Source organism: Cottoperca gobio, chromosome 22 (genome assembly GCF_900634415.1).
Source record: "Cottoperca gobio chromosome 22, fCotGob3.1, whole genome shotgun sequence".
NCBI lineage: Eukaryota > Metazoa > Chordata > Actinopteri > Perciformes > Bovichtidae > Cottoperca > Cottoperca gobio.
The window spans coordinates 10,321,112-10,334,158 of record NC_041376.1 but is presented as its reverse complement, the minus strand read 5'-3'; the positions used below and the strand labels follow the sequence as shown (position 1 = coordinate 10,334,158).

The 13,047-nt window shown below is 42.9% G+C and overlaps 2 protein-coding genes across 3 annotated transcripts in view; one reads left to right on the top strand and one right to left on the bottom strand.

The window, feature by feature from the left end:
• The window catches only part of itpk1b (inositol-tetrakisphosphate 1-kinase b), a 29,238-nt gene extending 23,045 nt beyond the window's left edge, over positions 1 to 6,193 (top strand). For both annotated transcript variants that reach the window (XM_029460290.1, XM_029460289.1), the window contains exons 6-11: positions 853 to 951; positions 1,195 to 1,235; positions 1,478 to 1,643; positions 2,723 to 2,790; positions 2,879 to 3,041; positions 3,513 to 6,193. In XM_029460290.1, the coding sequence (XP_029316150.1) occupies positions 853 to 951; positions 1,195 to 1,235; positions 1,478 to 1,643; positions 2,723 to 2,790; positions 2,879 to 3,041; positions 3,513 to 3,832 (857 nt within the window). In that variant the 3' untranslated portion in view covers positions 3,833 to 6,193. The remainder of the gene's footprint in view (positions 1 to 852; positions 952 to 1,194; positions 1,236 to 1,477; positions 1,644 to 2,722; positions 2,791 to 2,878; positions 3,042 to 3,512) is intronic.
• Positions 6,194 to 6,453: 260 nt separating this feature from the next.
• plk4 (polo-like kinase 4 (Drosophila)) lies at positions 6,454 to 13,047 on the bottom strand. The gene is given in 16 exon segments (XM_029460288.1): positions 6,454 to 6,885; positions 6,982 to 7,088; positions 7,175 to 7,300; positions 7,405 to 7,507; positions 7,602 to 7,830; positions 7,953 to 8,102; positions 8,190 to 8,292; positions 8,430 to 8,534; positions 8,631 to 8,965; positions 9,280 to 9,371; positions 9,451 to 9,668; positions 9,670 to 10,424; positions 10,534 to 10,648; positions 12,153 to 12,248; positions 12,569 to 12,664; positions 12,773 to 13,047. Coding segments are annotated over 16 exon segments (2,916 nt in total). The 5' UTR covers positions 12,947 to 13,047; the 3' UTR covers positions 6,454 to 6,773.

The following is a 13,047-nucleotide window of genomic DNA, read 5'->3' as shown; positions in this document are numbered from 1 at the left end:
CCTGGGCCTCAGATGGCCTCTGCTGTGTTTGTTGTCTAAACCCATCACAAGGATGAAATATAAATATCATTTTTTGGCCAAATTCAATATGGTGTGTCTGCATGATGCGAGAGACTCTTCTGCTCCCCATGTGGCACAGGTCTCGAGCCTTTTTGCTTAGACTACAGTTAGATGTGCAGCCCTTAATCTTTTTTCTATGTAGGCTACGGATGAACAGAACAAATGGCCTCAAGTGCTGCTATTTCAGGAATTTTTCAGGAAAAGTTCTACGTGTCACTTCAGCTATTGTGGACCGAGTGAGACTGTATGCAGGAATGTAAAGCTGTTCATCAGAGAGCGAAGACTGACAATAAACCTGTTTTTAAATGTTACACCAAAACATTTATTTTAAAAGTAGTGCAATGAGTCACAAATCATAAATTACGTCTTTTGTACATGGATTCTTTTTTATGTCCACTTATGTCATTGTAATTGCTAGTATATCAGGTGAGTTGATACAAATATGTTACACGGGTGAATTGATTGATCACAATGCTTTTCTGTATTTATTATTATCGGAAATTAAAAAATGTTGGTTTTAGACTGTTGCTAGAACAAAACAAGCAACTTGAAGATGTCCACTCTTGGCTCTGACAGATTGGGATTTATATATAGAGATCCAGAGATATAGATGTATAGTACAGTACAAGGAGATTGTTAATAGTTAATGAAGAAAATAATAACTGCTTGCAGCCCTAGTATAATTATTTTATATTTACATTTTACATTTATTGTCCGTTAAACTAAATGTTTTCTTTGGAGTCTCTAACTCTACTAATACCTGCCACCTTCTTTTACTTTTGTTTTTATTAGATGAAAGGATTTGCTCTCCTCCGTTCATGGTCCTGAACACGGAGTGCAGCCCAGATGTGCTGGAGCAGATCAAGAGGCAAGGACTCACATTCCCCTTCAGTAAGTGTTTCTTTTTTTTTATATCTATACTTCTCCATATTTACATTATGTATTATTATACTGTCAACGTGCTTTGAAGTTTTGTTGTGTAAACTCACTTCCTGTCCCACAGTTCTGTGTTTACTAAGTGCCTTAGTGTGAGATGTTTTGTTCTGCTTAAATTTCATTTCTGCTTTACACTATTGTGCTAAGTTGGGTGACTGTGCTAAATTCTGTTTTTCCTCGACTGTCTTTCTTCCCCAGTTTGCAAAACACGGGTTGCTCATGGAACCAACTCCCACGAGGTAAGAGGCCACCGGGCTCAGAGGTCCCTCACACCCTCCTCAGTTTGTGAGCAGTAACACAGGATTGTTATTTAAATCAAGTCCAAACAACAACAACAAATAATTGCCATATAAATCAATAATGAAAATAGTTGCAGCCCTAGTTTTAACTAGTCTTGTTGTTTTGAAAAGCTATTTTGATCGACAAATATTTTCCTTTAAGTTTAGGCGTGTGTTTTTACTGTGTGTCCTCTCATCCACAGATGGCCATTATCTTCAGTGAAGAGGACCTAAAGGACGTAAAGCCTCCTTGTGTGATCCAGAGCTTCATCAACCACAACGCAGTGCTCTACAAGGTGTTTGTGGTGGGGGACTCCTACACCGTGGTGGAGAGACCTTCACTGAAGAACTTCCCTGCTGGACCTGCAGGTGAGGAGACAGACAGGCGGAGAAAGAGAGACAGGCGGGGAAGTCTGAGGGCTGCCTACAGCCTTACTGGCCAGACTGTAAAAGTTGTACAGCTTTTCCCAATAAAAGACCTCATAAAATTGCTTTATAGTCCTTGTGATTGGACATGTTCACCCTTTTAAGGGATGCAGCAAAGTGCAGTTGAGTTTTGCCCTGTTGGTTCATGCGGAATATAAACAAGACAAGCGGTGTGTTCTCCATAAACATGTCAGAAGCCTCATCCATGATGCAGCTTTGAATACAGGGTTGTCCCCTGGCACAAATTCCAGTATTTGCATGTGATACAGTAAAGGCCCTCATGCAAAGCAGTTCCAGTCTCAGTGTAGTACTCTGCTTTGTGTAACGGCGCAGAGAGAACAGTTGCTTTCAGCCTGGAATGCTGAGCGATGCAGCAGAAAAGCACAACCCTTGTCAAACGCAAAAAGCAGCATACCACAGCGTTACATCTGCACAGCGTTTGGATTTGCTCTGCAGCCTGGAGCTATACATCGTGTTTTGTAAGTGGAGGGAAAGGCCGGATGAAAGAGTGAGGTATGAAGATAAAGAGAGGTAGGGGGTAGTATTTGGAAAGAACTTAAAAATAACTGAGACCCAGCCTTCCTGCTAATGCTTCTGTCGAGTTAAACTGCTGTTCGTTCATCCAGCATCGGAATCAACAGCCCATCTGCCTGACACTTCATTACCACGACCCTCTACAAGCCGAGAGGGACATATTTATTTGGACAGTGATGGAATTTACTTTTTCCCCTCAACTCCCCCGCCCCTCATCATCTGTGTCCGACGCAAACAACTTGCATGCTGCTTATTTGTACGCGAACACATAAAATGACATTGTTATAAATGAGAGGGATAAAGTTTGAAAGACTTCACACCAGGGTCTGAATCAGATAATAAAGACATTCATTCAGTAAAGCCTCATTACGTTCTGCTGCCACCTAGTGCCAGAGATGAGAAATGTATATAGATGACTGTATGGGAAAGCATGTAGTCAAAGCTCTTTAAAAGTCAACCTAACCTTTTTACCTCTGTCTCCTTTTCAGACAGGAAAGCAATTTTCTTCAACAGCCACAATGTTTCCAAACCAGAGTCGTCCTCAGACTTGACCACGGTAAGTCCACGTCACTGACCGATACTCCACTGGATCTTTTTAATGAATTTTGTTGCTAATAATCTTAAATATTTTGTGTTAATCTCAGAGAGAGAATGTAGAGGGAGTGTCTCAACCACCCAGTGATGATGTCATCAGAGAGTTGTCCAGGTCATTGCGGCAGGCGCTGGGCGTGTCCCTGTTTGGCATCGACGTTATCATCAACAACCAAACAGGCCAACATGCCGTCATCGACATCAATGCATTCCCTGGTAGGTGCAGCCTCCTTTCTACGGGGGCAGATAGTACTTTTAATAGATAATCTGTGGTGGTGACCTGGTTCTCAGGTGTCTCTTTCTGCTGAGAGGTAGTTCTCTTTTGCAACCAGTTGTATGGTAATAAATGTCACCTGTGTAATCCTGAACTCTGTGTTTGAAGTCAAAACATGAACCGGCTCTCGGTCACTGTTAATCTTCTTCTACTTGTCTCATTTTTTATTTTTTTATTAAATTCAATCCCAAAAAAGAGATTTTAAGTTGAGGATGGGAAAGGAGACGTTGTAAATACACAGATCTCTGAAACGCTGCATACATGTGGTTTATATTGGTTGTTTAAAAAAAGGTTATCAGGCTAATAAATATACTAAACTATATACATGTATACGTCACATGTTAACAGGAATATAGCCCCTGTATAAATGTGGCATATGGTCAGAAGCTGAATATCTTCCCTTGTGTTCTCAGGTTATGAAGGCGTCCCAGAGTTTTTCAATTACCTCCTGAACCACATCACCAGCGTGCTTCAGAGCCACAACCCAGACTTCGCCCCTGCCAGCGAGCAGCCCAAAAGCCTGCCGGTGAGCACCACGGTACCGAACGCCGCCATGCCAGCCCCGGGCTGTTGCAGCATGCTGGGAAAAGAGGCCAGCGGCAGCCCATGGATCGTAGAGGGCGACGGAGGGCTGAAGGGTCCCCGTCAGAGACTGGGCTGCAACTCGGCCATGTCCCCCAACTTCCAGCAGCACTGTGTCTCCACAATAGCTACCAAGGCTTCCTCCCAGTGACTGATCCCCTGCCCCCCCTCCGTTTGATCCCTGAACAAAAAAAAAACGGATGACAATGGTGACAATAATAATGAATAATAATCATAATAATTATGATGTTAATGATGATAATATATCTAATCAAAAAACAAACCTTTTCCTATATAGTTATTGAAAAAGATGGTGATTGAGTGTAAGCTTTTTTCTCTCTGCCTTTTTGTATTTTTCGTTTCATTTAATGAGACTTAACAGTACTGTAATGTGAACTTTTGGGAACTTTTGCCTAATAGCTGATTTTATTTTTCTCTCTTGTGTGAGTTCTCTGTAATGAAAGGGTCCAGATGAGGTAGCTAATGGGAAAGGCTGAATCAGGACTGAAAGATGTGCCACTAGACATGCAATGTATGACCCCTTGTATCTCACACATGCATTCACACACACACACACACGCGCGGTTCCACTATGCGACGGACCGTGCCTGAGATGTGTGTGTCTGCATTCTGGTCAATACCACTGACTCCTCTGCACGAAGTGCGGGGGAGAAAAGGTGACTGGGCATTTGAACACTACTCCACAGCTCCCGGGCTGCTATGTGACTGGCCAACTGACGGCGGAGGACATAATAAAGATAGTTTTGGGTTTTGTTAGTTTGAACAAACAGGTATGCAGTTTACTTTTCCGAGTGCCATCAAATTTACGTCGAGGGTAGGAAGGACGCCTGCAGAAAGATATTCTTCAAAGTTTCACAAGAAGAAAGTCTCCATAACCATGTGACCAAGTTTTTCTTTTTTTATGATTGTTGCATCAATGATTTTAGGTCTTTGAGTGTTTTACTGTGTGTCAGATGCCGGATGTTAGGTGTTCAACAAACAAACAGCGTCCTTGTTAGAGTCCCAGTTTGAGTCGCTGCGGTGCAGGAAGACGAGGATCACATTCCCCTTCGTGTTTGTGGATGTTTTCAGAGAATTCCATGATTTCTTTTCTTTTTTTATTCCAGTGGGATCTTGTGAGATTTCTCCACATGTCTTCAATGCTTGTATCTGTAATGTGAGCAAACTACTCTGCTGAGGCTAACTTGACCTATCAACAGACTTGGGGCTGCTGTTTTAATCAAACAATTAACTATTCCACCAAAAAGTAAGGTAACATGTGTTTGAATATCCACCAATTGGGTATCAATTATGTTGATATCATTAAATGACAACAGTTCCAGATGATTGAGGAATTTGTTCGGCTTCATTTGATTTAGTTTCACTCTAACAGCGAAACGTAGTAAACGAAACCTTCAGTCGAGCTTCAAGCTGAAATCCTCCGACCTGTCTTCTGTTCCAGCTGCTGTATTTGTCACATGTTAAAATCATTTGGAGGGGAAGTGGTGGGGGAGACGGTCCAGCTCTTGTTCCCAGTGTTCACTGTGAGACTTTTTTACTCCAATTTTGTTAATATCTTTGTCCTGATATCTACTAAGAGCAACTTTATTTTATTGAGATTTTATGGGGAAAAAATGTTTTATATAAATTAAATGAAAGCACGGGGGATGTTTTTGAACAAACAGTGGATATTTACTAGAGGTATAAGTACAATGCTGGGTCTGGTTGTACAGGTGGTGTCAAAGGGACACATGGTTGTGGTTGATGCTGTTGTCTCCCTCTAGCATCTAGTGGGAAGGAGTGCCAACCTGCAGATATTTGCATTCCTCTGAGCCTGCTTCTTCTTCTCTTGTCCCAGAGAGCTCCTCCTCGCTGTTTCATATCCTCCATCAGTAGCCGAGGGAACTGACTGTCCTCTTGCTCGCTCTGTGACCGTAAATAATAGTGTCAGCACAGCCATCTCACCAGCACCTCTCTGGGACAAAAGAATACCAATGATGCTCTGAAAGTTGGTCTTCAGTAGACGCAACATTTCCACAACGTGGTTAGTATTCAGTTTGAATCTCCCAAGATGTAAGTGTGATGAAGCAACAATAAATTCAGTATGTAAAGCAGCAGGTTCAGGGGAACTCACTCCCCCCCCCCAGGTTCCTCCTCTAGAAAAAGGGGCAAAGTTTTTGGGTGTGTCCCTGTTAAAGCTGGAAAGGCTGATATCTGTGTACACCACTATATTGTGTGTCCTATGTTGTGCTCCTTATCATGCTTCTAAATGGGAAATAAATGGTTAATCCTACCCTTTGTCATTACTGCAACCCAGACGATGTCATCATGCTCCCAGTTTCCACCTGAATGTTTACCTGTTGGGTGTCTTGTACAGTACGTGTATATGCCTAGGCTTACATCCGTACAGTATGTTTTGTATCAGTTCTGTAATTGAGGAATCCACAATTTTGTGATTTTTTTTTTAATTAAATGGCCAAACCAACAGGATGAAATAAACATGTGAAACATCTGACTATTTAATTCAGCTGTTTTCCTGAGAATTTAAATGCTTCCATGTCCATTGTTTTAAATTGGTTATCGCTTTAAGTAGATTATACCCTACCTGACATTCACCCACACCTTTTGTTACATGAGACTACAAACCAAAATACCTCTTAACTCTGCTCAATCCAGTCAGGTGATCCTCTTATGGTCATTATTAAATACTTTAATTTCTTTTTACTAAAATCCCTTCTTGAATATATTGTGTGCAAAGAAAAGACTGCAAAACAAAGAGCAGCATTTCTTCACCCAGCCTCCAGATGTTTATTGACTCATCCTTTCTGAATCACACATTTCATAGCATTGGAGTGAGTAAAAAAAGTGACACGTCATGACAAACTTTTTTTCAACAAGGCCTAATGAGACAAAATAGTTGCTTATTAAAATAAAATATAACTTTTCATAATCTTAGTCTTCTGTACATGTAAAAAAAAAACAACACAGATATTTACAAGAACACAAGATAGTACAAAAGGTTTCTAATGCTACTTTCTGTTCCATTGCAGTCCTCTGCGCTGCTGGGATGTTTTGTGTTTAACCACCAAGGGTTAATGAGGTTGTAGGTGAAGTGCTGTGGGGTTGGCCAGCAGTCCCAGGATGGTGGAGAGGCAGTGCAGCTTCTCCTTGACGTGCTCTGGCAACTTCTCGTTCTCTTTGTATCTGAAGAGAACACAAACATTAATTAATGAGAGTTGTCCTCCAGCTGTCCCTGCACACAAGCCCATAAAGTGACGGAACACATTTATGTTGTAGCACCTGGTGATCCTCCTCTCTGGAGACGTGTAGGTGATGCAGGAAACTCCTGCTTGAACCACTAGCTGAGACCCGTCGTTAAACTGCACCCACACCTCCCCGCTCGTCAGCTGCCGGTAGAAAGACCGAGATTTAAATCACAAAGACAATTCCATTGCAGATTATAGAACATTATCTTAATGTATTCATCAGTTACCTGGGATGCCCAGCCAACATTGGGCACAAATATCGACTTCACCACTTTTCCTGTGTCCTGTCGCAGCGGGGAGGTTTTCTTGCTCAGGCTGGCCGTGGTGAAATCAGACCCATCGTAGGAGATCATCTAAAAATATTTTGTTTTGAAAATTAAAGTAAAATCTTGTCATAGTCTAAACCTCTAAATCATCTGTTTTTACATCCTGAAGTGCAGGGCTGTGAGACACTCACTGAAGGAGTGATTTGCGGAGGTTGAGGAGGTGAAGCTGCATCGGGAGGCACCGGGTGGGAGGGCAGGGATGACGAGCACGGGGAGTCTGGGTTGGTGGGTCTCCTAGGAGCGGGTGACGAACACAAAACTAACGTTAACCACAGCAACGGGCAACATTAAAACCAAGAAATAAGAAATAATGTCACGGTCCCCTCACCTGCCAATAGTTATGGGGAAGAACGGGACGCTCTTGGTGCTGCGCTGCTCCTCGGCTGTGATGGCGGCCTCCAGGGACAAACACATGCCGTGACCCTCGTCAGACAGCCTCACATACAGCCTGCTCTCTGGGCTCAGGACACTCAGCCCCACCTCGCCCTTCACCGTGTACGACTTCCCGCTCTTCTCCACCACTCGCACCAGCTCTGACGTCTTGTGGGTCTTTGCTCCTACACAAAATGTAAGTGAAGCATTACATGTTAACTCAGATACAAAAAGGTCAGCGCAGTTCCACCCCCCCCCCCCCCCCCCTTAGTGGGATCACACGTTTCAATAAACCCATTTGACTCACCATCATAGAAGCAAACTTCCAGGTCTGCACTGGGAGAGTTCTCCATCAGCATGACCTTTGCATACTTGGTGTAAAGGGTCACCTTTGGAGTCTTAGATTTTACGAGCAGCACAAACTTGGAGGCGTATTGGTACTTCTTCCAGTATTTTTCTGTGACAAAATAATAAATCAATTATGGTACAATTTGTAATCTTATACAAGCTGATGTTACTGGGTGTGATGCGTCCGTCAGAATACCTGGAAGGTCCTCGTAGCTACAAATCAAAATATCTTCTGGTGGCGCAGGAGGACAGTCCAGGACAGGAAACCCCTTTCCTCCATTAGGCTGGTATATTGTCACCTACAAGAGATGATGATGATGATGATGATAATAATAATAATAATCTTAATATTACATCATGTTGTTATACTACCCCCTACCAGTCACATATGGAACATTTCAGAGAGATACTTCAGAGTGCAATTCAGTGAGCTCACCATTGAACCATCACAGGAAATCTGAAGGACTTCTTTGACCCTCTCTTGACCGCTGTGGCTTTTTAACAACTCCATACACACTTCACCTGTGTCCAGGACGCTCACCTGTAGGAAACACAAGAAAAAATGCAATTATCTCAACTGCTCACATAGTGAACATTAACAGATTATCAACAAAACAAAAAAAGTGCAATATCTTACAACAGCATTTTTGGTCTTCTGTCTGATAGGCTTCAGCCTGGACGCGCACAGGGGCAGGACTATGTCTCTCAGCGTTTTCTTCTCTTTAGCCACACTGGGTTTGGCTGAGGGAAGCTTTAATTCTCTGCCGTGAGGAGGTTGGAACTCTGCTCCAGGTATATTTTCCCTGTACGAGTCAGAGTTGGGGGGAAGGTTGTGTTGCATGTGGTGAGGGTTCACACCTCGGCCCATGGGCTTGTCCGTCCAGGAATTGTGAACCCCCAAAGGTGCTCTGGTGCTGTGGAAGCTGCCGCTGCTGCTGTGAGTGCTGCTGTCTGCGGGCCTCTGCCCAGAACCTGATAAAGAAGAGAAAATATTTGTAAAGATCTGGTTACCCAGGATGGCTTTAATTGTAGTTGGAAAGATTAATTTAGCAAATATTATAATTATATTCACAAGGGTGGCTGGAGCACGTACTAGCCTCTATATCTAAGGGTAATCCTTTTAACAACGAATAACTTTGTTCACAGGCATCTAAAAATGTCCCCAATCAAGCCTCTGAACTAACTAAAGGTTGCCCTGAATGAGAACATGACTGGTAGATAAAACTGAAGTTACAATACTGAAATCTATCTCATACGCACAGATAATCAAAAAACATCCATTTTACCATCATTATTGAGCCAATTAGTAACTCCCTCCAGGTCTTGAAATTGTAAGTTGGGTGGATGTGCAGTCTGAGTGGGTAACAAATACCCACAACTGAAACACAAAGTGCAATATGTTAGACTAATTACACATGAATCAAAATGAATAGATCATAAATAGAGAGACTTCTTACTTTGTTGACTGTTTGACAGGGAGAGAGGGGAGCCTCCCCTGCTCTGAAAATGGGTGCTGAGTGGGGGACATGTGGAAGACTGATCTTCGTAAACCGGTCAGAGTCTCCTCTGAGTGGCATCTCCCCAGCTCAGCGTGACCCGACCCCTGGCCGGATGCAGTAGAGCCAGAGCGATCTGAAGAGTGTGCCCTCCTCAGGTAGCGAGAATGAGGCTGTCCCACTGTCTCCACCGTGAACCCTCCTGCTCTCTCTGTGAAATATGTCCCCCGGATGCAGCTGCCACTGGTCTGTGTCCTCAAAACAGGCACTGTTGGGTTGGCGTGGAAGAGTTGAAATAGGTGCCATTCGGTTAGGCAGGGCAGAGCCAATCATGTGCCTGGTTCTCCTTAGGAGGCGGCTGCTGTTGCTGGCTGAGGTGGAGGAGGTGCAGGCTGTGGAGATGGTGGCAATGCCGCTGTCCATGGAACAATCATCCCCCAACCCCAGCTCCTTGGTCCTGACCAGCAGGCTTTGGGTCATAAACGGGTGGTCCAGCACTGCAGAGAGGCTGGGTCGATGGGCGGGGTCCCTCTGCAGCAGCTGATGGATCAGGTCCTGAGCCTCCAGAGAAACATGGCTAGGCATATCATACTCCCCAAGAACCACTTTAGACAGAGTGTTCTTGACTGTGTCCGTGTCAAACGGAGGGCGACCCATCAGGAACGCGTAGAACATGCACCCCAGTGACCAGACATCCGATTCAAGACCATGAGCGCTGCGAGTGGCCACCTCCGGGGAGATGTAGTTTGGTGTCCCACACATGGTGAAGTGCTTTTCATTTGGGAGTGTGAGCTGAGTGGCCAGGCCAAAGTCTGCAATCTTAATGTTCATGTTGGTCGTCAGCAAAAGATTTGACAAAGTCAGATCTCGATGCAAGATGCCGTGGGTATGTAGGTACAGCATTCCTTTCACTATTTGATGCATGAAATGTCTTGCTGTGGAACAAAAACAACACATTTAAAATAAAATAAACTGAACCTCACTAATTAATTTACTGCAACACATTTCACATTTTATTTTCAAAGTAAAATAGTTCTGCCTGACCTTCATCCTCAGCGAAAGCAGTCTTCTGCTCTTTAAGGTACTGACTCATCTCTCCATTGTGGCACATCTCCAACACCAAGTACACATAGTTGCTGTCCTCAAAGTAGTTGTACAGCTTAAATAAAGACATGATATATAATACAATATTTATTATCACGTCAAAGTGAGAAGAAACAGCTAAATATCAGTGCAACAAAATAGGGCTGTGTATTGGCAAGAATCTGGCAATACGATGCATATCATAATACAGAACGTATACATTTATTAAACTCTTAATAAAAAATATATAGTGTTTTGAGAATTGATAGAGTATCACAAAACATAATATTGCAATAGTCAAGTGTATCAATATTTCTTACACCACTACAACAAAATCTAGAACACATTCAACCTTATGGGTCAAACTATCAAATGATTGTATTGCTGTGGTCCAGAACAGTTGTACTCCCGGTAATAGTAGCCGGGAGTACAACTGCATGGAATTCAAAATCCTTCTCTTGACTTACAAAGCAATTAATGGTCAGGCTCCAGCATATCTTAAAGATCTCATAGTACCTTATAAACCAACTAGAGCATTACGCTCCCAGACTGCAGGGTTACTTGTGGTTCCTAGAGTCTCTAAGAGTACAATGGGAGCCAGAGCCTTCAGCTATCAAGCTCCTCTCCAGTGGAACCAGCTTCCAGTTTGTGTTCGGGAGGCAGACACCCTCTCCACATTTAAGAGCAGGCTAAAGACTTTCCTTTTTGATAAAGCTTATAGTTAGGGCTGGCTCAGGCTTGCCTTGGAACAGCCCCTAGTTATGCTGCTATAGGCTTAGACTGCCAGGGGATACCTCCCTGCTCTCCTCCTTCTCTTCCTCTCTCCTCACCTCCCTATATCTGTATTTATGTAAATGTATGTTACTAACACAGCTCCTCACCTCCTCAGTTGCTCTCCCTGAGGTTTCTTCCATTTTTTCCCCCCTTTAATTATGGGGTTTCTTTTAGGAAGTTTTTCCTTGTGCGATGCTGAGGGTCTAAGGACAGAAGGTGTCGTAACCTGTACAGTCTGTAAAGCACACTGAGACAAATGTATAATTTGTGATATTGGGCTATATAAATAAATTTTATTTTATTTGATTGTATCAAATTCCGGTCAGTATCTAGACAAAGCTAAAGTGCCTGCTCTCCTGGTTAATCTTCCATGACATACTGAAGAGTGACTCTGAACAAAGTAATTACAGAAGGTAGTGGCAAGTTGTCCACATTACATTGCCATGACAACGACAGCACAAAGCTCATATATGCAGACTCAAACGCAACAAACATACACAGATATTTGGGAGCAACTATAACTCTAGTTTGTTTATGTTCATATCCCAAAATATGTTGGATTGAATGTGTATAATTAGTGCTGTTTGACTTTAACTGCAAACCTGGTCCATCATAAAGTTAGTTCTGTTTCTACTTAAAGTGCATTTCACAACAGAATATTTTACATAGAAAAGAAATTCAAAATTAATGTTGCACAGGAAGTCTAAATGAGAACAAATATGAGAGCCACAACAGCCTTTATGTAGTGTAATGCTAAGCCACAGTACTTCATCACAAGCAAATTAGGTGTTTCAAGCAAACGTTACCTCAAGTATAGAAGGATGTTTCAACCGGCACTGAATCTCCACCTCGTTTGTCACACGCTGGACCATACCAGCTTTGTGCATTGCTTTTTTGTCAATCTGCAGATGGGAACAACAGAGATAATTATACACCTGCCACTCAGAGCATCAACGTGCAATTCGTTTGGTCTGTTGGCTAATAGTCAATCTGTCGCCCACACGGACAGTGAACTGTTCAGACCTCATTTGTGGAGAGTCGAGGGACCACAAGAAGCCCTTGGGAGGCAAGTAAAGTCTTACAATCCAAACAGTTCCAGTTTACACTTCAACTGTCAGTCACTGGGAACAGCTTGGGAGTTGGTTAAGAGTCTACATTACAGGTAAAGCATGCTATGGTTACATAATAGTACTGACTTAGAGATAAATAGTGGGATTCTTACCGTTTTGATAGCAACCTCCAGACCCGTTCTCACGGATTTTGCCCGGTAAACACATGCAAAGGAGCCTTTCCCAAGGAGGGTGAGGACCTTAAAATCCTACACCAGAAGAAAGAAAGAAAATAAATATTGAGTTTACAAATAATACATTCAACATAAATATATTCTAATACCATCACAGACAGGATCTTTAAAAAAGCATGATACCTCGATCCTGCGCTCCTGAGCAAAAAACAAATTCTCATCATCCATGATGGCTTGGGTGTCAGCAGAAAGGTTTTGGAAGAAATAGTGAATAACTTGATCAAACATCGTCCCTCTAGCCTGCGACATGCTGGGTGTACAGCAAACCAGACAATCCCACATCGAACGACTTCGCATAGGATAAATCCTCCCACAACAAACGTTAACTGTCAAACAAGCCACCAACACCTGACGCTGTCATATGGCCAACCAAAACCTTTAATTATCCCGGCTTTTGT